This window comes from Pteropus alecto, unplaced genomic scaffold (genome assembly GCF_000325575.1).
Source record: "Pteropus alecto unplaced genomic scaffold, ASM32557v1 scaffold8, whole genome shotgun sequence".
Classification (NCBI taxonomy): domain Eukaryota; kingdom Metazoa; phylum Chordata; class Mammalia; order Chiroptera; family Pteropodidae; genus Pteropus; species Pteropus alecto.
Genome location: NW_006494609.1, coordinates 15883564 through 15908637, shown reverse-complemented (window position 1 = coordinate 15908637; position 25074 = coordinate 15883564). Strand labels below are relative to the sequence as shown.

General features: G+C 49.1%; 1 protein-coding gene and 1 long non-coding RNA gene across 2 annotated transcripts in view; one reads left to right on the top strand and one right to left on the bottom strand.

Moving 5' to 3' along the window:
- RIN3 (Ras and Rab interactor 3) overlaps positions 1 to 25074 on the bottom strand; it is a 101817-nt gene that overhangs the window by 40062 nt on the left and 36681 nt on the right. Inside the window, exons 3-4 of the mRNA XM_015599747.2 lie at positions 22611 to 22728; positions 1560 to 1632 (exon numbers count right to left, since the gene is read on the bottom strand). Of these exons, the coding sequence (XP_015455233.1) occupies positions 1560 to 1632; positions 22611 to 22728 (191 nt within the window). The remainder of the gene's footprint in view (positions 1 to 1559; positions 1633 to 22610; positions 22729 to 25074) is intronic.
- The window catches only part of LOC112473653, a 9475-nt gene continuing 8245 nt past the window's right edge, over positions 23845 to 25074 (top strand). Inside the window, exon 1 of the long non-coding RNA XR_003044102.1 lies at positions 23845 to 24066. This is a non-coding gene — a long non-coding RNA (uncharacterized LOC112473653). The remainder of the gene's footprint in view (positions 24067 to 25074) is intronic.

The following is a 25074-nucleotide window of genomic DNA, read 5'->3' as shown; positions in this document are numbered from 1 at the left end:
ATGCCAGGCTCTGTGCCCTGTGGCTTTGTGGGTTCCCTGAGCATTTGAGGGCAGGTGAACAGGCACCTGCTTTTCTGGAATGGGGAGAACCTCCAGCCATAGGAGGGAGGACTGGGGGTGACAGTGTGAGCCCAGTGACCACGGCCCCAGATCTCCCTGCACGATGAATTTGTTACCCCAGCTCACCCTCCAATGGCCCAACCCGTGGAAACAGAACCAGAGCGCCTACTGGGTGTCGGGCAGTGTGCTTCATCTTATTTTCCCCTCCAGCATCTCTCTAACGGGTATTATCATTCCCATTTTACAGAAGGGAGAATTGACACTCAGAGAGGTTAAGTAACTTGCTCAAGTTCTGTGCTCTGCAATTATGTCATCATTCATTCATTCGTTCATTCATTCATTCAAAGCACCTAGAATGTGCTAAACACAATGCTAGGCACCTTTTACTAAGGTAAAAATGTTTCAGAACAAGAGAGGCCTGTCTCCTGGAGAGTCTGATATGTTGTAATTTACAAAGGGCCAGGGGTCTCTCATGCTTTGCCTTGTGGGCTAGAGGGACATGCTGGGCCGTCAGAATTATTGCAGGATGTGCACAGTGGGGAGGTTGTAGCAAAGATTATGGACCTTGGAGCTTTATCTACTTTGAAACTCCACTCTGCCATTCACTAGCTGTGAGACCTTGAGCAAGTTACTTCTCTGTGTTAGTTTCCTCATCTAGAAAATGGGAATAACAGGAGCATTTACCTCATGGAATTGTTTGCAAGATTTAAAAAGGTAATGGTAATAAGAACGCTTAGTGCTGTGGACCTGGAGAACCCTCACTAGGCAGCAGCTGTTAGCAACTGGTATTAGCAGCACCATCTGTCCTGCCCACACGGCCCAGAAGGGTCCTGGTAGGCAAGGGCGGTGTTCTGGGTTGAGTGTGGTTTTCATCAGAGGCAGCAAGGATGGTCTCTGAAGCAGGAGGAAGTGGGCCTGGAGCCCCGGACCCCACGACATCCTCCGCAGCCTCTAGCCAGCCCTTGTCAAAACCCTGTAGCTTCAGCTGTTGGCTTCTAGCACCAAAATGTAGTTTTAAATTCCTGTTGACCTGCAACCGGTTCTGAGTAAGTGGAGCAGCTCTGAGGGTGGTTACCAGACGCCCGCTCCACCCAGCAGCTGTGTAACGATCAGAAGCTCTCTCTCTCCCACGGAGGGGATCAGCGCTTCCTGCTGCCCCTACAGGAAGTTCCTTCTATAAGCCCTGCAGTGGGTCACATCAGGTCCACGCAGGACTCCATACTGGCCTGGAAACCTGAACGCGGGAAGCTGGGATGATGGGCAGTGAGCCAAGGGGCAGTGGTGGTAGAGGGGTCCTTACAGGCAGGTCTGAGAAAGCGCAGAACCAGCACCTCCCTTCACGGTTACCAGGACAAAGCCAGGGACTATCCCCTCTGTCTGCATCCTGTGGGCTGCACCCTTCCTTCTGGGGGCTTCCCCGTGACTCTCTGCCCCCACCCAAGGTTGCTATGCATGTCTGTTGCAACCAGTTGCCCACCTGTGGGGCCAAGCCTACTCACCTACTGACACAGTAGAACGCGATCAGTCTGAAGATGTCCTCAAACACAAGAACGGAGCCTTCCAGGTACAATACTGAGGAGAGATGACAAAGGCCTTGGATGAGTGTCCTTGCAGAGGGAAGGAAGAGGTACATGTCTACCCACTCATTACTGCAATGCCTGGCTTGCCGCAGCTGCATACACGTCAGCTGTCAATTGGACTGTCATGGGGAAGTGAGAAATGAACTCGTGTGGCATCAATCCACTGAGATCTTAGGGGGACTATCTCTGTAGCCGCTGGTGTTATCTTAACACACACTTATCATTTTGGGCAAAATAACATAGAAGCCTCTAGATCATAAAAGCAGAATGAAACTTAATTTGATCGGGGTCATCTCAACTTGACAGTTGTGAGGGGCCAGTGAGAGGAATGTTGCCCATTTTTGTCTTGGCCTCTGTGAGGTTCACAGGTCCAGGGGTGCTGAACTAGTGCCACTGATCCTTGGCCCCATACGGCCTCTTAGAACCTCATTTGATTTGGCTGCATGGGTAACCTAAGGGTGAGGGTGACCTCAGTGTTTTCCAGCTCTGACAAGAGGGATCAAAGTATCTGCCCAAGATCGCATCCTCGGAGGATGCCAGGATGTGGCAGTCAGTCACTGAAGCTGGGGGTGCGCTGACCAGAGAATGTGGCACCATGCTATGCCCTGCCTCGGACCCTCAGGGCAAGGGACCTCGAGAAGCTGAGCTAGTTGCTCATCAGTGGTCTTGGCTGCCAACAACCCCCATGGCTCTTGACTCTCACCCCAGGGCTCCGTACGCTCCATAAGGATGCTCCCTGCACTGGGGACCCCCACAGTGACTTTCTCAGGCACCAGAGGGGCTGAGACACATGTGTGCATCACACTTCAGTTTCAACGTCCTGAAGGCCTTCTAGTGTCCATGTGGTGGAGGGGGAGGCAGGGCCCAGCCCCAGGCCTGGCTCTGACCCTGAGAGCAACAGCGTGACTATGTCCCTTCTCCTCCAAGAACCTCAGTTCCTCTACCTGCAAAGGAAAGGAGTCCTTCTGATCCTAACCACTGTGCAGGCAGGTGACATCAGCCTGCCGTCCGGTTTTCGAAGCCCAGGACAGCATTCCAGTGTTGGTGGTCTATGAGACAGCTGCAGGGTGTCAAACCAACAGGTTTTGTTTGAATAGCTTTATTTTTATATTTGCCTTCTTTCTATAGACTTGGCACTGTTCTAAACAGTTAACGTGATTTTTGAAGAAAGTTTACATTATTCGATTTATGGCAGAGATAATGGTTTCCCATTAGACAGATATTTAAAAAGTTTTAAGGGAGTTTAAAGGAAAATAAGTAGTAGGTCATAGCACGGAAGGTACTCTGCAGATGCCCACAAATGACCCACGTCTGAGAATCCGCCCGTGGAATCAGCACCCTCTGTGAATTAATAGCGGTGGGGCGGCCCACAGCGCCATCTAGTGCTGGCATTTGGTGCATCACCGACTCTCTCCTTAAGAAGCTGCACAGACTGGTCAAGGGAGCCTGGGACGGAAAAGACCTCCTGTAGCCACGAGAGGTAGAGAGGCCCCTCCATCTGTGAAATGGGAACTCAAAGACCTTCCTCGCGAATCCCTCAAGGAGCGTTAGTGGTGATGCACGCAGAAAGCCTGGCCTTCGACCAGACCTGCTCAACCATTAGCAGCTTTCCCTTGCCATGGAGACACCGTCTGAGCTTTGCACAGCACAGATGAACCTTTAAGATAAAGTCCGTCACTCCCACTTCTGTGCTCTCTGGCACTTTATAGAAAACCCATATTTCTTTTAGACTTCGTTTACCCCACCGTCTCTTTGCCAGTACGCTCCTAGGGTGCAGGGACCAGGGCTCATTCATTTTGCAGGGTGGAGTGGGGGGCAGCACGGTTCTAGACATAGTGGCTGATCACCTTTGTTAAAACTATAGATTTTTCTAAATCCCATGCAAAGGTCAAAGCTCAAGTTTGTTTCTTTAGATCTCTTCTTCCCCAGCCCCAGCCACCTGCCCACATATCCCCTGTACTGACGGTGGGAATTGCAACCCTTCACACCAAGGCTCCCTCATAGGGAGATGGGGAGCTCCTGCATGCCAGGGCTTGGTTCCGATCTGAATGGCCCTCAGCACCCAGCACAGTACACGCTGTGCCAGGCACATAAGGAGAGCTCCGAGAAGGACACCTGGGCTGACTGGGCCTTCTGGTGCCAGAATCAAGAGTGGACCAAATGCACAGAGGCCTTAGGGGTACATTAGAGGTCGCTAAGGGCTGGAAGAAAGGAGATAGGGGGCGATACTTCTAAAGGGTGTGACGTTTCTATTTTTTCAATGTAGTAAACTGTAAAAAAACATAAAATTTGGCATTTTAACCATTTTTAAGTATACAGTTAGTAGCATCAAGTACATTCACATTGTGCAACACAGGTTTCTTTTCTGAGTTGATGAAAAGGCTCTTAAATTGACTATGGTGATATGACTGAATACACCGAAGGCTTTAAATGGGTGAATTTATAATACAGAATATGTTATATGAATACATCTCGATGAAATTAAAAAAAGAAAAATGCACACACACAGAGTGGACTGAATTTCACTGCCTGTATTATGTTTTTTTTCTCGGATTTTTTAAAATGAGCATCTGTGAGTTCTGTAAGTGGAGAAACTATTAAGATTCTCTAAACTTTTCTCTAATTTTCTAAAGTTCTCTGTAAACTTTTCTCTAAAGCCAACTGGGTTCCAGTGTCCTCTCAACTCATGCTGCTTTAGAATTTGCTCACAGCCGTGCCAGGCACAGGTGACAAACCCCCACGCCATTTATTGCCTCTTACCTGCCTAAGCCAGCTTCAGAAAGAGCTTCGGGAACGTCCAGTGCCAGCTCTGCCCTTGGCAGCAGCTCGAGGCAGGGACCTAGACAGCTGGCTCCTCCCAGCACAGATGCCAGTTCCAGCAGGTCACCTTTGAAAAGCTCAAACAGCGACCCCTGTACTGTGTACAGTCTTCAGGGTTCCTCAGCAAAAGCCAGACCCTTTCTAACCATTTTTCTCTTCAAAGGGTGAAGAGAGAGAACAGGTACCTGCCAGCCACACCTGGCACATCCTGAGGTGACAACAAGTGACAACAGTGGGATTCTGCCTCTGCCTGCAGAAGAGGAAACCTTTCACCTTATGACTCACCGTCAAGGCTGAGTCAGGACAGGGTAAAGATGCCAGGTGCACATATGCCAGAACGGCTTCTGGCATTTACAATCCCAATGTCAAAATGAAATATCCATGAAGAACTGAAAGCTAGTAGATTTAAAAGGAAAGAAATTCCATTTTATCACTCAATAATACGAACGAACTACTGAGGACAGAGACGGTGTGTATCTCGCGTTCTCCATGGTTACCTCCCGCGCCAGGCATGGTGCTTAGCACTTTGCTGGCTCTCAAATATTGATTCGATTATAACAGTAATATCACCGTGTGTAACTAGAAGACAATATCGAAACCAGGAGACTGAGGTACCGGCTTCCCATGTGCTCGTGCACGTGTGTGTGTTCGTACGGTGCTGGGAGTTAGATCCCATGTGTGGCCGCCTGTAATCGCCACCACAATCAAGGTATTACTGTACCAAGCCTCCCTGTGCTCCCCCTTTAAAACCACAGCCACCGCTCCCCAACCCCAGGCCCTGGCAACCGCTAATCTGTTCATCTCTCTGATTATGTTATTTCACGGTTGTCTTATAAATGGAATCATGCGGTATATCCTTTGAGACCGGCTTTCTTTACTCAGCATAATTTTCTCGAGGGTCATCCAGGTTGTTGAGTGAGTTAATCACCCCCTCCTCTTTAGTGCTGAGTAGTGGTCTATGACCTGGATGTAGCAACGTTTGCTTGACTGTTAGATTGAAGGATGTCTGGGGAAATTTCCAGTTTTGAGTTATGACACATCCAGCTGCTGTGAACATTTGTGTACGAGTTTCCGTGTGAAAATACGCTTTCCTTTCTCTGGGATAAATGGCTGTGAGTGCCACGCTGGGTCATATGAGAAGTCCAGCATTATTGCTCAAAGGAACGGCCACGCCACTTTCCAGCGTGGCCTACCATCGTACTTTCCCACCAGCAATGTAGGGGTGATCCAGTTTCCCTCCATGCTCGCCAATTAGGCGGTTTCACTATGTTTTATTTTACCCATTCCAGTAGGTGTAGGGTGATGTCTCATTGTGGCTTTAGATTGCGTTTTTCTAATTTGGATTTTGAAAAGATGTTGAACATCTTTTTATGTGGTTATTTGCTATCTGTATATCCTTGTTGGTGAAACATCTGTTCATGTCTTTTGCTCATTTCTTAATTGGATGTTGTTGTTTTTTTTAATGTTGAGGTTTTAAAAAAATCACTTTATTAAGAGTGTCACATACCGTACAATTCACCAATTTAAAGTGCACAATTCAATGGTTTTACCATATTCACGGAGTTGTGCAACCATCATCATAATCAATTGCAGAACATTTTCATCATCCCAAAAAGAAACCCTGGACCCATTAGCAGCCACTTTCCCGTCCTCCCTCCTCCTAGCTCCTGGCAACCACTGATTTACTTTCTGTCCATACCGATTTGCCTATTCTGGACATGATCATACAATATGTGGTCCTCTGTGTCTGGCTTCTTCTATTCAGATAATAGTCTCAGTGTTCGTCCATGCTGTAGTATGGGTCAGTACTTTTGTTTTATTTATGGCTGAATAATATTCTATTATATGGACATATCACTTTTTGTTTATCCAGTCATCGCTGATAGATATTTGGATTGTTTTCACTTTTTGGCTACTACAAATAATGTTGATGAACATCTGTGTACAAGTCTTTGTGTAGACATAAGTTTTCATTTCTCTTGGGTACATATCTAGAAGTAGAATTGCTGGGAGATCCAGTAACTACATGTTTAAGAAACTGCCAAACTTTTTCAAAGCGACCGCTCCATTTTATATTCTCATTAGTGATGTACGAGGGCTCCAATTTCTCTGCCCCCTGACGACACTTGTCATTGTCTTTTTTATTACAGCCATCCTAGTGGGTGCCAGGTGATATTTCATTGTGGTTTTGATCTGCATTTCCCTAATGATTAGGGATGTTGAGCATCTTTTCATGTGCTTATTGGCCATTTGCGTATGTTCTTTGGAAAAATGTCTATTCGGATCCTTTGCCCGTTTTTAATTGTATTACTTGTCTTTAATGTTGAGTTTTGAGAGTTCTTATTCTTGATATAAGGCCTTTGTCAGATGTGTGATTCGAAAATATTTTCTCCCAGTTTGTAATTTGTCTTTTCATCCTCTTAATAGGGTCTTTCAAGCATTTATTTTAAGGATGAAAAAAATGAATGCTGTCCAAGTTTGTCTTCAAAAGAGTAAGCACTCAGCTGGTGTTGTGTAAATGATTCAGTAGGGTTATTTCCAACCTGCTGTAATTAACAGTCAACTCTTATTTGTATTTGGCAGTATCTATTGTTATAATTAATTATGATGGGCCTTTAACCAATTATTACTCTAATCTAGGCCAAAGTCCCCTCTGCAGTCTTATTGACACTATTGATTCCCTTAATAGATAGTTTCTTCCTGGATGGTGTCAAGGTAAACTTCAGACACGCCTGGTTTTAATGACGACAAATTCCCAACGATTGTGGTAAGTGAATTTGGCAAAAGAAAACCTTATATATCATATTCACTCGGAGCAGAGAATGGCAATTGACATGTACCTTCAGTAGGGTCTGGCTGGCCTCTGAGAACAAATAAAAGATGAACATTTATTCACCTAAGTCTGGCGCTGGGCTTTGATGAGGAAAAGATCATTACATGAAAACAGGGAATACACTTTGTCAAGGGCTATTAAGACTGTGACGCGAACGCTGACTTGAGAAACGCAAACCCAATTCTTCCTGTTAGCAGATGGCCTTGTTAACCCAAGACACTGCTGTTAAACACACTTCCATCGACAACGGGAGTTGTTAATAAATATCCAGTTATGGCCCTGCTTTAAAGGGCTGGGTCAGAATTCCTTTTTAGCCCGGACATTTTCATTATGTAATTACTCATCGACAAAGATTTCTTATTCTCATAGTCTGTAGAAATAAAGGGGCAACGGACATCGAAATTAAGAGGAAGTCTCACAGTTTGAAGGGCGATAGGGAATTCACCAGCGGTCTGGCCATGGGATTGTTTGGAACTCCTTCCTAACAATGGGCTAGAGGTTCAAACAACAAGCTCATTCTCTTTCAATGACTAAAAATTTGCTTGGGTGGGAATAATGGGAAAAGCACGAATTGATTTTATCTAGGGAAAAACCATGCATGAAGCAAGGCCTCAATAGGCTTGTTTAAGGAATGAACAGTAAGTCCAAGAAGGACGAGTCTCCAGAAGGAGGCAGAAAGGACCATGTGTTGGCAGGAGAGGTGGAGTCTCAGAGGTGGACTCATTCTCGGGGGAAAAAATGCCATCATACCTGGCTGAGGGGAATTTGGGTGGTTCCAAGAAGTGGCCCTACACCAAAGCCTTATGTGACACTGCTGAGTCACCCTTCCCTGAAACCTCTGACCCAGAATGGGTTGGAAGTCCAACTCTAGTGGATTCTGATCCCCTTTCCTAAAAAAAGGCACTAGATGACCAAGCTAGGTCCCTGCCAGGAGAGGCCAGGAGCGCAAACCTTGAGGACAAAAAGCCGATGTGCCAGGGGCTAGGGAGCAGGAAGGAGGGGCACCTGAAGGCCACTCTTCCATATGCCCCCTGCCCCCCAGACCCCCCGGTTCTTGCTTCACTAGGAAGGTCACAGTTGCCTTTTTGCTGGTGAGACCCACTACTGCCGGTGACACCACGGTTGCCGTGAGAACCACACCTGGACATTTTGTGCTGAGATGGAAAAGGGACTGTTTGCTACTCTCATCAGGCCCAGCCAAAGGCCCAACTTTCTACAACAGACGAAAACGATTTCCCCTGTTCCCAGCAGTAAAAGTGGGGAGAGCAGGAATTTCTCTGGAGTCCGGGGGACCCCATGGTTCCAGGCCCAGCTCTGGCACCCACTTGCTTTGAGACGATGCTGCAGTGCCGCCGCCTCACCTGTGGAATGGGGGCGCAGCCCCTTGCCTGCCAGGAGGAAGGCCTGGCCTTCTGGAGTTGCTGGCCTGGCCTTCTGGAGTTGCTGATTCCAGCAGACAGCAGGAGCTTCCAGAAGTGAGAAGTACAACCAGGCTGCTGGGCAGCAGGTCCCCTGCGTTCTTTGGGCAGCCTTGTTGCCCAGCCATATAAGGACTAGAGCACAGAGTGGGGCGAGCTCTTGTTCTCGCTCCAGGCAGAGCCCGAACCTGGACAGGCCTGACCAGGGGCAGACTCCTGGTTCCACCTCCGCAAGCCCTGAGAGCCGGGACCTGGCCCAGATCATGCCGTATGCTTAATGGGGTTCGCCGCTGTCGCAAGCATTGTCTCTGACCCCCATGTTGGCAGTCACATCTGCAGCTGCTGCCACCACACTGCTCAAGCTGTAATAAATTTTCTTTTTCTTGGCTGGTGTGCTTCCATATTTAGCAATGTATAGATGAGGACTACAGAATGAACTGTCACAATGCAGACAGGACTTTGCCTGGGAACTATTTTAGGTTCAGGTGCCAAAACAGAAGGGGAGACATCAGATGAGTGAATCGCCAAGTGTCAGGGAGACTGAATAAAGCACAAACAGACAGAGAGGTGTTGGGGAGAAGGCACACTGAGCAAAGGCCTGTCACTCCCATCTGCCATCCCTACCCCCATGGGGGACCGAATTACCCACAGGGAACAAATTACTAGTCTGGGAAAACAATCCACCTGCTCTTCTGCTCACGTGGCCTCGGCGAGGAGGTGTCTTTGGCTGTACCATTCGTGCAGAAACACTTTGCTCTCCTGGGGAGTAGGAACAGGAAAGGGAAGTGACCCGGGACACCGCCTGATGGTGAGAACAGCCCTGAGAGCCCAGAAAACAACCCAACTTCATCTTCAGGATCTCACAGAGTTTGTCCCATGCCAGAGTTTGGGAACTTTTATTTGAGGTTTAGAAGAACGTGACCACCACTTAGGAGCTGTGAGGCCCAGAGAGGTTAAGTGACTTACCAAGGGTCATAGAGCCAGAAAGTAATGATGCCAGAATGTCACCTTAAGTGAGCCTGACTGCAGCTGGGTAGCTGGTCCCTAATTAGAATGTCACCTTAAGTGAGCCTGACTGCAGCTGGGCAGCTGGTCCTCTAGAGCAGGGGTCCCCAATTCCCCGGGCCGCGGGCCGGTACCAGTCTGTGGCCTGTTAGGAACCGGGCCGCACAGCAGGAGGTGAGCAGCAGGCTAGTGAGCGAAGCTTCATCTGTATTTGCAGCCGCTCCCCAGCGCTAGCATCACTGCCTCAGCTCCACCTCAGATCATTAGGCATTAGATTCTCATAGGAGCACCAGTCCCTGGCGCCAGAAAAGTTGGGGACCGCTGCTCTAGACCCTGCTGTCCAGTAGAAATATAACGAGAGCCACATGTGCAATTTTAAATTTTCTCAGTCGCATTAGGAAAAGTAAACACAAACAGGGGAAATCAATCTTAATAAAAGATTCTATTTCACCCAATATTATCATCTCAACAAACCATAAATATTAAACATTACTAACAAGACACTTCATGTTCTTCTTTTCACACTGGTTTTCTGGTATGTATTTTACACCAACAGCACGTCTTAATTCAGACTCACTACATCGCAAGCGTTCAGTATCCCCGTGTGCCTCGCGGCTGCTGCACTGGACAGCAGAGTCCTAAGTAGTGTTCTCATCCAGGAGCAAGTTTGTCCCCTAGGGCACATCTGGCAGTGCATTGAGACATTTTAGGTTGTCACATCTGGGTGGGGGGCAGGAGGAAGGTGATAGTACTGAGACTCTAGTGAGCAGAGGCCAGGGATGCTGCTAAGTGTCCTACAGTGCACAGGACGGCCCCCACAGCCAAGAATGATCCGGCTCCAGACGTCAAGGGCACAGAGTTTCAGAAACCGTGCAAGGCTCAGCTAGGAGATTCTTCTGCTCCTCAAGGCACTGACTAGGTCACTTCGCAGGATTTAGCTGGGGATTGTTCTGGTCCAGAGGGTCCAGAAGCCTTCATCCATGCCTGGTGACTTAGAAGGAACAGCTGGGAAGCTAGAGTCAGCTGAGCCCTCTTGGGACTCTCCAGGTGGTCTCTCGGTATAGTGGTCTCAGAGTCATCCAACTTCTTACACGGCAACTCACGCCTCCCAGAGTCCAAGCAGAAGCTGCCAGTTTTCTTAAAAGGTACACATGGACCTGACATAGTGTCACTTTTGCCTTATTCTATTGTCAAAGCAGTCCCAGGCTGGCCCAGAGTCAAAGAGAGAGGACACAGCCTTCACCTCTTTATGAGAAAATGTCAAAGAAAATACAGCCATCTTTAACCTGCCACATGATAGTGTTTATCCTAGGGCTGATATGCAGATTAAATGAGTGAATTCATATAAAATGCTTTAAAAAATGATCGCGATTAGTATCCTACTTCCTTAGGCTCTTGCTGTACCCAGCTAAGGTCTGGGCACTGCAAGTTCTGAGTAAATATTTTGCATCATATCTCAATAGAAGAAGAGGCACATGGAGAACATTCTCGGCTGGGCCGCATAGAGGGAGCTTCTTTTGCCAACTCCTGAGCCACATTCTGAGAACGAGGGGTCCACCCAGAAGCCAGAGACGGTGCTGTGAAATGGGGTTCTGCGGGAGCCCGGGAGAGACAGCAGAACCAACACAAATCCAACACAGGGTTTACGTGAGCCAAGACAAATCCAACACAGGGTTTACGTGAGACACGGGTCTCCCCGAGCCCGTACGTTACAGATGAGGAAACTGAGCTGGAAAAGGCTCAGGCGCTTGTCTCAGTTCAATCAGGCAATGACAGGCTTCAAATCCAGGTCTGCCGTCTGTTGGCTCTGTCTACTACAGCCACTGCCACTGGCTTTTCCCAAAGAAAGCTATGCGAAATGCTTAACTGTGTCTTCTTAATGACCGACAGGGCTTTGGTCCTTGGGACCCCGAAGCCCGTAAGAAGGAGCTTCTCAGGCTTCTAGGAGGTACCTCGTGATCGCAAATGTTATCCCATGATCAGCTTACAGTCTCTCTTAACCATGTGATTTCTCTGAGAGTCCATGCTACATCTGTCATACCACTTCTTGATTCCAACTTATTTCCTATTTCTGCAGATACAGCAGCTCCCACCTTTTCTCTGAAAATGCAGCTTTTCATGGAAGAATTATAACAAGTCCATAGCAATACACACATTATATCTACACACACACACACACACACACACACACACACACACACACACACACACAGATCGCGCTTTAGTTTGCAAGATGTTCACATACACGTCGCCTCCCATGGTTCTGCAAGGCGGGCATTACCGTCCCGTCGTAGACGAGGAAACAGCAGTGGCGTGCTGGTGCATATTTGTCAACAGGCCGTCCAGAGCCAAGAAGCCCCGATTTTGCAGCATTTGCCAGTTTCCATAGTGTAAATACTCCCGCCATGCTGATTGGGGGAGAGATGGGCTGGAAAGAGCCGGCTCCATCATGCCACCAAAACCGCGGCTCAGAGATAAACCCACTTTCAGACGGTCATCAAGAGGCAGAACTGTCAAGAGTCCTGGAACTCAGGTGACCCCGCTGAGGGACCCCACCCCCTCCTCACCACGGCTGTGCTTGCTGAAACCACCTCGTCCCCTTCTGTCCAGCTCTGTTCTTCGCAATGAATAGAAAGCACTTGGGTCTAATCTTAGCTTAGGCCTCGGATTCTGAGGCTAATCCCAGAGTTCTTATGCATACTTGATGACTGTCTGCTCTGCCTCCCTCTTGGCGGCTTCCACCTCCCCTGATTTGGAAAGACACATATATGAGAACCACGGACACAAGCCATGAAACCACCTGGCCCAGGTGAAGGCACTTTGGATGCGGAGTCCACAGCCGAATTCAACCCCATTTCCAGTCCTGGGCACAATTTCCTCAGCTGCAACATGGGGGTCCCAGCACCTGCTTGGGGCTGTGGGGACGACGAGTGGAACGGCTTTCATGAAAGCTCACCCCGTGCCTGGTACACAGCGAGTCCTCGATAACTGGGGGCCTATTTTATGGGTAGGGCCTAGTTATTGGGGAACTGGGTCTCACCCGCAGGATGCCTGGGTCAGCACTGGATGGGGAACAATGACTACATTAAAGGGAAAGGAGTATCTCAGCAAGGGAAGTTCCACTGAGGCAAGTTCCTTAAAAATTTCCACTGTGAAAACAAAGGCCAAGACAGCAAAAGCATGTCAAATGTCAAAACGTAGGCAACAAGATAAAAGCAGCACAGATTATTCATTGATTCTTGACAGATAAGGGGAGATGGACACAAAGAACCACCAAGACATCAGTCCATTTCTACAGAACTTTCCAGAAGGTCTCATCTCTGACTGCTTCCTTAAGTAGTTTGGGCAGAAAGGAGAAGTCAGTGGGACAGGCATAATAATGCGACTTCCCAGGAGGCCAGCTGGGCTGCCCGAACACTGAGCAACCTGCATTTTCCTCAGCTGTGGCAAGAGGCTTGGGACACCTGGGGTCAGGCTAATGAATAGTGCCTTCTCTCTGTGTGGGCCTTTATCCTTCCAAGGCATTTTGTATCCATCTCTTGCCAAGTGAGGTCAAGGGCCCCTTCTCCTAGGAGGGCCAGAGACATTGAGTGACTTGCTAAGGTCACATAGCAAGTTATGGGGAAGCCACGTTAGGAGCCAATTCATCGGCACTCACCCATGGCTTCACACACGCTGACACTGGGCTGAATGCTGCTGTTCTGTCTGCCAGGTAGGGAGCACCTGGGAACTTACAGAGCAAAATAAATCTGAGAGGTGCTCCAGAGGTGCTCAGGGGTAGCAATCGGCTTCCTATTTTGGTAAAAAAAAAACAACAACCAAAAAACCCCAAAGCTTTTTTTTTCTGGGCCTCCGCACAGGGACGTGGGAGCCACAATGCACTTCAGATGCACTTGGCTTTTCTTTTTTTTTCACTTTTGCTCCAATCCCCTGAGCTACCCAAGTGAGCCTTTTTAGAATAGAAACTGGGTTTATCACGACCAAGGGCTTCATAGATGCTAGCTACATATATACGTGAGCGGATGAATGCATTGCATGCAGCAGTGTTCAGCTCGCTGTTGTATTTCTGCCAGGTTTTCGGTATGTTCACAGATGTTTAATTGTCTGTTCCTCATACCAATTTCCTTGGATGCATCATTAACCCCATTTGTGGTGGATGAACGTGAGGCCCAGGAGTCAGACAACTTGCATTGATTTAGTTCCCAGGGTTCGTTAAGCAGCAGAGCTGAATATGAGGCCAGGTTTTCTAGCTTGATAAGCCCCAGGCTCACGGGAAAGGTGGGCAGGCGGGGAAAGGGGAGAGGCAGTTAGCTTTTTGTGAGCTCCTGCCATATGTCATCACTATGATGATGAGCCCATTTTGCAGTCGAGAAAACCAGCGAGGTAGAGGGCACTTCACAGCCGATGAATGCAAAGGAGTGAGATCTGGACCAGGGCCCCTTGGCTTCCAAGCCACCCTCTCGGTCCTTCCAGACCAGGCTGTCTCTGCTCAAGTGCGAGGTGTTATGAACCAGCTGATCAGTGGCACAGTGTCTGCTGAACTCGTGCTATATGCCCGGCCCTCTGCTAGGCCATGCGGGCCACAGATATCGTATCAGACACACTCTACCCTTAGAAGCTTCCAGCCAGTGGGGAAAGGAGAGGTGAAAATATGAAGCAGACAACGAAGGATGAGATCTGACAGGCCACGAAGAATGGGGAGACACCCAAGCACAGGCGCAGAGGATGGATGAAGTTGGTGAGTGTAAAGGCGGAGAGAGAAAGGGAACAGGGCAGTTCCAGATGGGGGTGCAGGGATTATCACTCTTCTAGGGGGCCCTCCACACGGTGATGACCTGGGGGAAATTGCCCCAAACAGGCAAGAGCAGGCAAGTGATGCATCATGACATTTCACTGTCCACCTAAGTAGCCTCGTGGAGAAGTCAGAGGGGCTGGGTGGGCAGTGGGCACAGGGAGGATGTAGGCCGTCAGGATGAACCTTAGATAGGCCAGGCACCCCCTCCTCTGCTATTTCAGGACAAACTAACTCCCACTCTTTTCTGGCTGATGCCTGACAGTCCATCACTGTAACGTCAGGCACTGTTAATTTTCCCTCCTATTGAGATGCACGCCCTCACGGTCTAGAGAACCACTTTATGGTGGTGGTAGTCTTTCACATGTGAGTATAAATCTGTTTATCAGCTAGAGAATTAATTTCCAGAGAGCAGGTTTGCATGGAGGGTGGGAGAGGGAGGCAGAAACAGCTGGAAAGGAAGTGAGGAGTCTCACATGCAAACCCTGAGCTAGGATGAGCCACACCTAGTGCTCTCCTGTGACAGGAACCCCAGGAAATACTGGGGCCTGGACTCTGACCCCTCTGTATTACCTCCAAAAGAGGGGCGGCTATGTGAGGCCTCTGGTTCTCTGAAACAGCTGAACTGGACTATTTCCCCTTAGACATGTTTTCTGAAGTTGCAAAGCGCCTGAAGGTGGCAATCACTGCAGACACAGGCTGAGGCCACCCACTTGGGCCTGGTGCTGGCATGACAATCCCCAGCCCCACCCCCACCCCCACGAAATCATTTCCCTATTCTCCCCCTTTCTCTTACCTCTGTGTTCTGGATCTCTCTCCCATCTCCGTCAAAATCTCCTGTGCTCTGTGTCCTCACGGGCAAAACAAACTCCCGGCTCCTGTGTTCACGCTTCCCAAAGACACAATGCCACACCTCTGCCTTCTCGCGAGGCCTCATCCACTGATAGGGCGGCCCCCACTACGGACAGCGGCCTCACTGCTCCCCAGGCCCAGTTCCCGGGCAGCCATCAAGGCTTTCTTTACTTCTGGCAGGTCTCTCACCCCTCCCTCTTCTTCCTCTGTCCTGTTTCTGGCACAGTCGACTGCGCCATCCATCACCCACACAGCCGGGCTCTCTCCTAAAGCACCAATCTCACTGGGCCACTTCCTGCTCAAAATCTTTTCATGCCTTCCTATGACCTGCAAACTGAACCCCTAACACCTTGGAGTGGTCGTCAGGGCCCTTTGTGACCTGGCCGAATCCTACTTTCCCAGCCTCATCTTGGATTCTACTTCCAACTACCTGCGCCCGCCCACACTGGCCCGATTTCTCCTTCCTGTCTCTGGGCCTGAGGCAAGCTTCCTGCTCAGCTGAACAGGCCTTGTCACCATTTTCTCTTTCTCACAGCGATTTCCCATCCTCCTAGACCTAAGGAGGCCTAGCTTGATTTCCCACAGTCGAAAGTAATCAGTTTTTTATTTTTATTTATTTTTTTTTGAAAGTAATCGGTTTTAATGCCCCGAAGTGTACACCTGTTCTAGCACTTACGACAGTCTGGCTTGCATTTTTGGTTAAATGCATATGTGTCTATCTCCCCCACCAATCCAATGGCAGGGGCCCTGTCTTACAGAGCTGGTCGTACGCGTCTTCCTTCAGAAGCCATTCAGCACCCACACACATACCTTGGAGATGCTGCAGGTTTGGTTTCCCAGGGCATACTAAGGCTATGTTTACACTAGACTGTAGCCTCTTGAGTATGCAACAGCATCATGTCTAAAAAAGCAATATATGTACCTTAATTTAAAAAATACGTTATTGCTAAAATACACTACCCATCATCTAAGCCTTGGAAGACTGGAAAAATGGCGCCAATCGACTCGCTTAATGCAGGGTTGCCACAAACCTTCAACTTGTAAAAATAAAACGCAAGATCTGCAAAGCTCAATAAAGTGAAGCACCATAAAACGAGGTATGCCTGTATTCAATTGGTAACGAAAACTTTAAAATGTTCGATAACATGGAGAAAGCTCATTATAAAATATTTAAGCGAAAAAAGGAAAGCTAAAAACTATATAGACCACTATGATTCAAAATCTATTTATAAAAACAAAGGAATTCACCGAAGTTTGATCATAAATTTCTTAGAGTTAAATTATCCAACGACGTATTTTTTTCTCCTGGGCCAACTCTGATTTTGGAGGTTGACAAGGGAATTACTGAAAACAGAAACAAACTGTGGTAAGTTTTTGGCCAAAACCTCCATGGGTAATACCCAATGTGAGATAAAAAGACATCAACTTCTAAGAGGAGTTCTCAGGAACAAGGCGTTTCAGGAAATGATGGTTTTGAGGTATAAGTTGTGTGTTACACTATCCCCATAGCAAATTATAACCACTCGTGTTTACTGAGTGCTCACCACACTCAGACACTGTGGTGGCTTTTCCACAGAAATGCCTTCATTTCATCCAGGAGACAACACTATGATATTCGAGAGTTACTCCAATTCTGACATCGGTTCCAACGGGTGTGTATGTGTCCCCCGCCCCCACCCCAAAAGCAACTCTCTGACACTAGCTGGGGGTGCTCCAATTCAACTCAATTCTGAAATTATCTCCCGGGAGATAGTGTCAGACCCTGCAGGTTAAAGGTTCAGTCCTACAAGGCTTCCCCCCAGCTCTTTAGATGCCAATGGCGAGTCCAGGTGGTCACCTGGACTTATGACCAAGCGGCTACAGATTGGAGGTTCCAACGGCCCCCTTCTTGGGTTCAATTAATTTGCTAGAGTGGCTCACAGAATTCAGAGGAAGACCTATGAACTGGATCATCAGTTTACTTAAAGGATGTAACTCGGGAACAGCCAGGTGGAAGTGACACGTGGGGCAAGGTGAATGGGAAGGGCGCAGAGCTCCCCGCGCAGTCTCTGAGTGCTACTCTTCCTGTGTCTCCGTGTGTTCACCAGCCTGGAAGCTCTCTGAACCCCGTCCCTCTGGGCTTTTATGGAGGCTGCATGACATAGGCGTGGTTGATTAAATCGTTCATTAGCGATTGCTTCAACCTCCAGTCCCTCTCCCCTCCTAGAGCTCAGCGGGGTGAGACTGAAATTTCCAACCCTCTAATCACATGGTTGGTGCCCCCAGCATCCGGTCCTCATCCTTCAGTGCCATTAACATAAACTCAGGTGTGGTTGAAAGGGACTCGTTATGAATATCAAGATACCTTTATCTTTCTTATCACTCAGGAAATTCCAAGGGTTTGGGGAGCTCTGTGCCAGGAATGGAACAAAAACCAAACACGATTTCCTATTACAAACTCGGTCCTTCCCGCATACCAGGCAATACTATCCCACGTCTCTACAAGTATTCACTCATCCATCCTCCAACAGCTTTGTTGCAGACGAGGAAACTGAAGCACGGAGAAGTTAAGTAACTTGTCTGATGTCACGAGGTGACAGAGACAGATATTGATCTAGAACTGTCTGCCCTTCCAAAGCTTATGCTCTCAAAAGAGATTTGCATTGACGAGAGTGCCAAAGTCACCACGAAGTGATGCTGCTCACCCCGTCCCCCATAAAAGATCAAGAGCTGCCTCTCCATACAAGCCCTGACTTGAATGATAATCATTCCATACCTTTTTCTGGACTGAACACATTTTGATCCACATGCAGGTTAAATCTCACTCTAGGATAATGGGTCAGTTGCTGAAAAGGTCGCACTCAAGGGCACTGATGCAAACTTCCCCTGTGGACCGCACAGGCATTCTGGGTGATGCTCTGAACCGCCCATACATACAGATCTCCACTCCCAGGAGGACTCATCTAGAATTTCCCCCTCCTTGCTTTAAAAGGTCCCCCTGGTCCAGTGGTGATCGCCATCATCACCAACCAGTACGATGTTCACCGAACGTGCCCATGAGGTGGGCTCCATTCTCAAGTACAAGTGTATCCATCAGCTTCAACTTCTGGGCCTAAAACCACAGGCGTGAGAGTGGGAGATGCGCTCAGGGCAAGAAGAAGACGTCCTAATTGAGACAGACCAGCCTTTCCCAAACCAGGGTCATCCCGGGTCGTAGGGAACAAGCAGGGGATGAAGCGGGGCTGCCCTGGAAACTAGGGGCCAGTGGCTCAGACTGAGTGCCCAGCAGTCACTTCCTGTAGGGGCCAGACCGCACCATCAGCCGCTGTCTCTTAGTTCCTGTTCTAGAGACAAGGCCAACTGTGTGTGTGTGTGTGTGTGTGTGCGCGTGTGTGTGTGTGTTTTAGCATCCGGCAGAATATGTCATTGTCACTGTCTTGAGGGTACAGATTAATGAAAAAGTAGCTAGTGTCCCCTGGCCGGGTGGTTAATTTGAACCATAAAGGGCAGGACTGCAGCCCAGAAGCTGGCTTAGCCTCTACTTATCTTGTGTCCTGCTCCTTTGTGCTTCAATGTCTCTTCCGCTGGTTCTCTGCCCTTCCACTCCCCACCCCCATATCTAGCCTCTGAGGGTCCCTGCTGAGGCTGAGTGGTGACCCAGACACTCATTGCAAAGCCTTCTTATCACCCGAGTGCAGCTCAGAGAGAGGGCGGGCATGCAGTAGATGGTAACACTTGTTCAAAATCGTTGCTACCTCTCCCTGCTGGTCATACGCCGGCAGGAGGATAATACTTCCCATTCCACTGGTATCTGGCCTGGCCATCTGACCTGTTTTGGCCAAGGAGATGTGAGTGGATGTGAGACCTGCCACCTCTGAGGCTTTGAGAGCCATCGTGGAATTCTGCCATCTCTTTCCTTCCCCTCTACCCCCAAATGGGTGCCGTTCTTTCAGCCTGGATTGCAGAGTAAAGATGTTCTTATAAAGAACCTCAGCTGACAGGTAACGTGAATGAAAAATACACTCACGCCATTTTGTGTGCAGTGCTGTGTGTGCACGCATGGTCTGCGTGCAAGCCACTGTAGGTTAGGATTGTTTGTTATTGTGGCATAACCAGTCCGAGCTGACCGGTTGGGGGTTTTCAAAGAAACTCTGAACAAGAAACTAGAGAACAGCCCAAGCATACTGACGCATAGCGCTGGTCCAGGTGAGTCTTTCTTGTTCAAAACAGAGTGGGGCCAAAGATGAGGCTGACCACCCAGTTTTGGGGGATCCCCTTGTCTCCTTCCTTGGCTTCAGCCCTGTGTGGGGAACCCCAACAAAAGGCCCCAGTTCCAGGCCCTGGGCCTTTCCCTTGCCCACTTCCTTCTCAGGCTGCCTCCCGCTGCAGCCACCATAGCCACAGGAGGACTCAGGAGGTTGGTGGCTCCCTCTTCCCATGAGAGACTACAAGGCAGGCCCACGTGCTCAGCTGGGATTTACCCAGGACCTCGGCACCATGTGTGTAGGCTTAGTCTACTCCCCATTTTGGTTTAATCCTGCAGGAGGGTTAACAACAAAAACATCAACAAACACTATTCTAACATCCTATTATGCCCTGAGTACTGTCCTAAGCACTTTATTAATTTTTTAGTTTAAATATCTAATTGGCTTTATTGAGCCATTCATGAGTTGGGCAGCATCCCATCCAGCACGTGAAGAGGGGCTCCCTGTCCTAAGCACGTTAGACACGCTAACTCCTTCCAGCGCCCTCTGAGGGAGGCACCGTTATCACCCTCGTTGCAGGGGCCCGGTGCCCAAGGTCATATGACCGAGTTCTAGACACTGGAATGTGAGCGCAGGCCTTGGTGAGACCTGCCCGTGAGCCCCCTCCTCGTTCTTTCCCCTTCCAGCACGTTGGCCTGAGTGTCAACCATAGGAAACTGGAAGCTGCTAGTTCAAAGTGGCAGAGCCTCCATCCATCAGCCAGGGGCCCTGAAGGAGCCTTCCGTGATGACCTGGAATCTCGCACGTGAGTGGGAAAGTAGCCTCCTCTGGGTTTAAGCCATTACGCTTTTTGTGGCTGATCCTGCTTCCCTGTTCTCCATAGTCCGACTCTCCGTTTGACAGTCACCCTATGTTGTTTCCTTGTTTCCCACCTCCTCCCTCCCCTGGAATGTAAGCCCTGAGAGTCAGGGACTGTGTTTTGATCCTGCTGTGTCCCCAGCGGTGGAACAGCACCTGACACAGAGCAGATACTTAATAACTGTCTGTCGAATACAGAAGCGCGTGAATCGTGTTTTACTCATTCTTCCTGAGCCCGGGTCTCTATAGAAAGGCCCCTTACGGCGAGAGCAGAAACCTGTCTTTGCTTTCACTTTCTCCTGTACCTCCTGAGCTAGAAAATTAGCCTTTAATTGAACTAATACACTAACCCTTCAGGACCCAGCCTGTGTTCCCTCCCCTTTGACACCCTCCCGGAATCCCATGATGATCTGTGAGGAATAGAGTGAAGAAATAAAATGCAGTCACCTAGTCAAGCTGCTAAATTACTAAAACCAGGTAGGTTGAGGCCTGAGGAAATGATTCTATTCTTGTTCTAACTCGCCTGGGAACTCAAACGTCTGAACTTTCTGGTTCTGCGTCAACACCTGGATATGCATCTGCACATATACCAGACCTCCAGATAACCTTCTGATTACCCTGTGAAGGACTCACGTATCCAGACCACCTGACATCCACTGACATCCATTATCCTGACCACGGAATGTGATCAGACTTCCAGACCACTGACATCTGACCGATAACTGTCCTGGATCAGTCCTAGGGCCAAGAATGCAGGACTGATGATTCTCAAGAATGTGCTTTATAATATAACAACCCAAGTTTTCTTTCTTCTTGGGAACACACCTGGGTTTTTGCCCAGCTGTGTTTCCAGTCTGCAGATTTTATGACTCTTGAATAAATCCTTATCATTTATTTCTAGCCAAAGTCTCCAGACTCTTTTTGAGTTGATTTCACATCTGCATCTTCTGTGCCCCTTGGCCCAGGGTCCCTTTGACGTCACACCTGTCACACTGCACAGCAGGTGTTGATGTCTGTTTCTCCCACCACCATGTCTTCCTCCTTCCAATTAGACTGGGAGGCCCTTGAGCCCAGACTCTGTCTTACTCATCTTTGTACTTTCTCAGTGTCAGGTGTAAGTATCACTTAAGAAACAAGTATTCATCTTCTGTGCCCCTTGGCCCAGGGTCCCTTTGACGTCACACCTGTCACACTGCACAGCAGGTGTTGATGTCTGTTTCTCCCACCACCATGTCTTCCACCTTCCAATTAGACTGGGAGGCCCTTGAGCCCAGACTCTGTCTTACTCATCTTTGTACTTTCTCAGTGTCAGGTGTAAGTATCACTTAAGAAACAAGTATTCTAAATAATTAATAAATATTTTAAAAACATGTAATATTTAATTATGTAAATATAAATTATATAACATATAATTATGTAAATATATTTATATCATATACATATAGTACTTAATAAATATCTTCTATTCTTTGACCGTTATTACCATGTTGCTGACCAAGAGTAGAAAGCTTACCACGTGCCCTAGATCCATCTATAAGGGACCTAAGTGCCTAGCTAGAATAGTCTTCAGATTCTTCTAACACCTGGCATGGCCCATGGGGGTGGCGAGCCCAAGCCCTTTCACTGCGTATCAGTACAAACCCGCCCTTGATTTGGGGGGGGGGCCCCCAAACGCTTTTCCCACTGAAGTACAGGCCCGCTCCTGGCAGCCCCATACAGACACAGGCTTTGTGTCTATCAAAAGGCTTGCCCATTTGACCCTCACAAAGGGCATACAGGCAGGAAGTGACTGCTATGTCCATTTGACAGATGGGAAACCAGACGGTCAGAGAGGTTAAGTGACTTGTCCCACGTCATGGTTTCAGTGTGTGCTGAGCTGCCACTAGGATCCAGGGGCCTGGACATTTCCTCTCCATTTCTTCCCTCTCTCCAGCCCGAGCCAATTGGAAGGAACTTCACAGCAGCCACGAGGAAGCAAAGCCAACAAGCAGTGGCATGGGTGAGCGGAAACTCATACCAACTCCACATGATAAACCCGGTTCAAAACAAACCTGGTCAAAACCGCTTCGGCACACTGAGAGCTTTCCCCCTTCTTCTAATTTTAAACCCCTCCAGCCTGACAGGCGTGTCTGTGGTTAGGGGTGTAGCATCTGCTGCTGCTGCTGCTGCTGTGGGGTCGGAGGCCAGAGCAGAAAGACGAGCACTTACTTGATTTTTCTTCTTTGATGGCGTACTGGAGCACTTTGGGCGAGCTCTCCTTCGGGGAAGGGAAGTGGACACAGAGCACCAGGTGCTTCAAGCTGCCATCTCGGCGGACGAGGAATGTCTGCAACAGAAGCCGGTGGGGACTCTATGAATCGAAGATTTGGGTGGAGGTGAGAAGGACAGCGGCGAGATGAGAAGTCATCTGGAATGTTCCAGAAACAAAGAGGCAGGGTGGGCAATGTAGCATCCCTCAGGAGAACTGGGGAGTCTGCCCCAAGAGCCAGTTGTCACCTGGCCCAAGTCCCCTGGCTCCTGAGACTCCATTTGTCATTTTCCCATGGAAGGGGTTCAACTAATTCGACGTTTCCCAAAGAATTCTGAGCTGTAGGCAAGGGGCATTTAAAATGCAGACTCCTGTGTCCCACCTCCGAGATGCCGGCTCGGCGGGGGCATCCGGAATCAGCCGATACGGGCGGTGGTCCAGGGTCCACGCTCAGAAAAGCTCTAATGATTGAGAATCAGGCTGAACTTCAACTCACACCCCACGTACGCTCTGAGGGAGGCTGATGGAAACAGTCACAGATTAGTCAATTCACACTCTTTTTTTCCCCCCGCAGAAATAAAAATAGCCTAATAATCAATATAGAGCTTTCTCTGTAACAGGAATGAACACTTTGCATATATTCACTTGTTCCATCCTCTCGATAACCCTCTGACGTGTTTTGTTGTTATCCCCACTTGACAGATGAAGAAACGGAGGCACTCTCGGACCCTAACGTCATCCCTCTCCTTGGGCTGGTGTGATGACTGAGTAAATACCAGAGTGGGCTTGGCCCCCAGGATAGCTGTACGGGGCAGAGCTGGCATTCGGCCCCAGATGCCGGTGTCCATGCTTGAGATGTCCACCCCACTCAGCCCTCCCTGCACACAGTCCCTTCCGGTGGGGGACTCTGCTCCTCCTGGAGGTCCAGAGACCTCATTTTAGCAGACTAGTGCACCGGGGCTGGCGTCCTTACAGCCCCGACTCCTACTTCTGCCCTGTCGGTGGTTCAGCTCAGGGAGGGGGGCTGTGACTCCACAGTTTTCACGCCCATGGTGGCCCCCCAGGGGAAGCGCCCTTCCCTCACCACCATGGGGGCGAGGGGACCCTGCTTCCTTTCAAACTCTAGGGTTTTAAAACTTCCTTTGATACTCTCCCCTGGCCCCACCCTAGCTCATCCCCCCTTCCGGGTGATGACGGACACCTTCTGGAATCTCTACAGCTTCCCCTGGGGGAGGGGGAGGTGATGTCCCTCGGCCAGGGCAGGGTCACCACTCCTTCCTTTCCTGAGAGAGGACTTGGTCACAGTGTCCCCTTGCCCTTGGCCTGGAGTCTAAGCTTCTCCCACTCAGGCCCCAAGCACCTGGAATGGAGTTTGGCAACCCAGGAGCCTGGCCAAAGCTGCTGAGGCTTTGAAGGGTGAGTGGAGGGTCACTGGGACATCCCTGAGGACATGGCCCCAGATGTGAGAGGCTCTGGGGAAGCACCGAGCTGGCCTTTCCTCCCTCTCCCCAGTGAGGCATACTATTCTACCGCTCCTCGGTGATGCCCCAAATTCTCTGCCATTGTTATTATTTTTTTTTATCATATTGCTTCATTATTAGGATTGTTCATACAACGTTATCACCATTGTTAACGAAATATTATAATATTGTTATTATTGATATTAACAGTTAACACATATTGCTTCCCTAGTCTGCCCCAAGCCCTAACACCAGTTCCTTAGATTCCAACTTAATCTCTTATTAAAGCTATGAGGGGGTGCTACTGTTATCCCCGTTTTACAGAGGGGGAAACTGAGGTAGAGAGAGTAAGTAATGCCTAAGACCACAGGGTTAATAAAGGCTGGTGCTAGGATTTGAACTCAGGCCCTTTGACCCTAGATCCTGAGCACTCAACAAACAACCCATCCACCAGGCCCACAGAGGGCGGGACCCTTGGCTTAAGGTTTTGCTCTCCGTGACAGTGCCTGTCCCCTTGGGAGCAGTGACACAGCGAATCCATTAGTCACTGAACCTCAGTGAACCATGGTTGGAAATGAGTTTACCAGCCCTGCCCCTGGATCTCGGCAGGGTGGAGAAAGCATGAGAACCTGGAGTGGACAGGGGAGGATGGGCGGGAGGCTTCTGGAGGCCGAAACGAGAGGCAGGTGGGATGTTGCCTGCAGAGGTGCCCAGCCTGGAAGAGGGCCCTCCGCAGGGGACCTCGCTCAGAGGCCAGACCTGGGCTCCCAACACAGCCTGGCCCTGCTTTCAACTGCAACATCCCTGAACTGATGCAGGCACCCGAACCTGAACTGGCCCCAGTAACACACTGTCTTTCAAAAAATTAGGTCACTTTGCCTCTTCTTCAGAGGTCCAAGGCTGAGCTACCTCCTGCCCACCAAAACGGTGAGAACCAGCAGTGTGTGAGGGAGTGTGTGTGTGT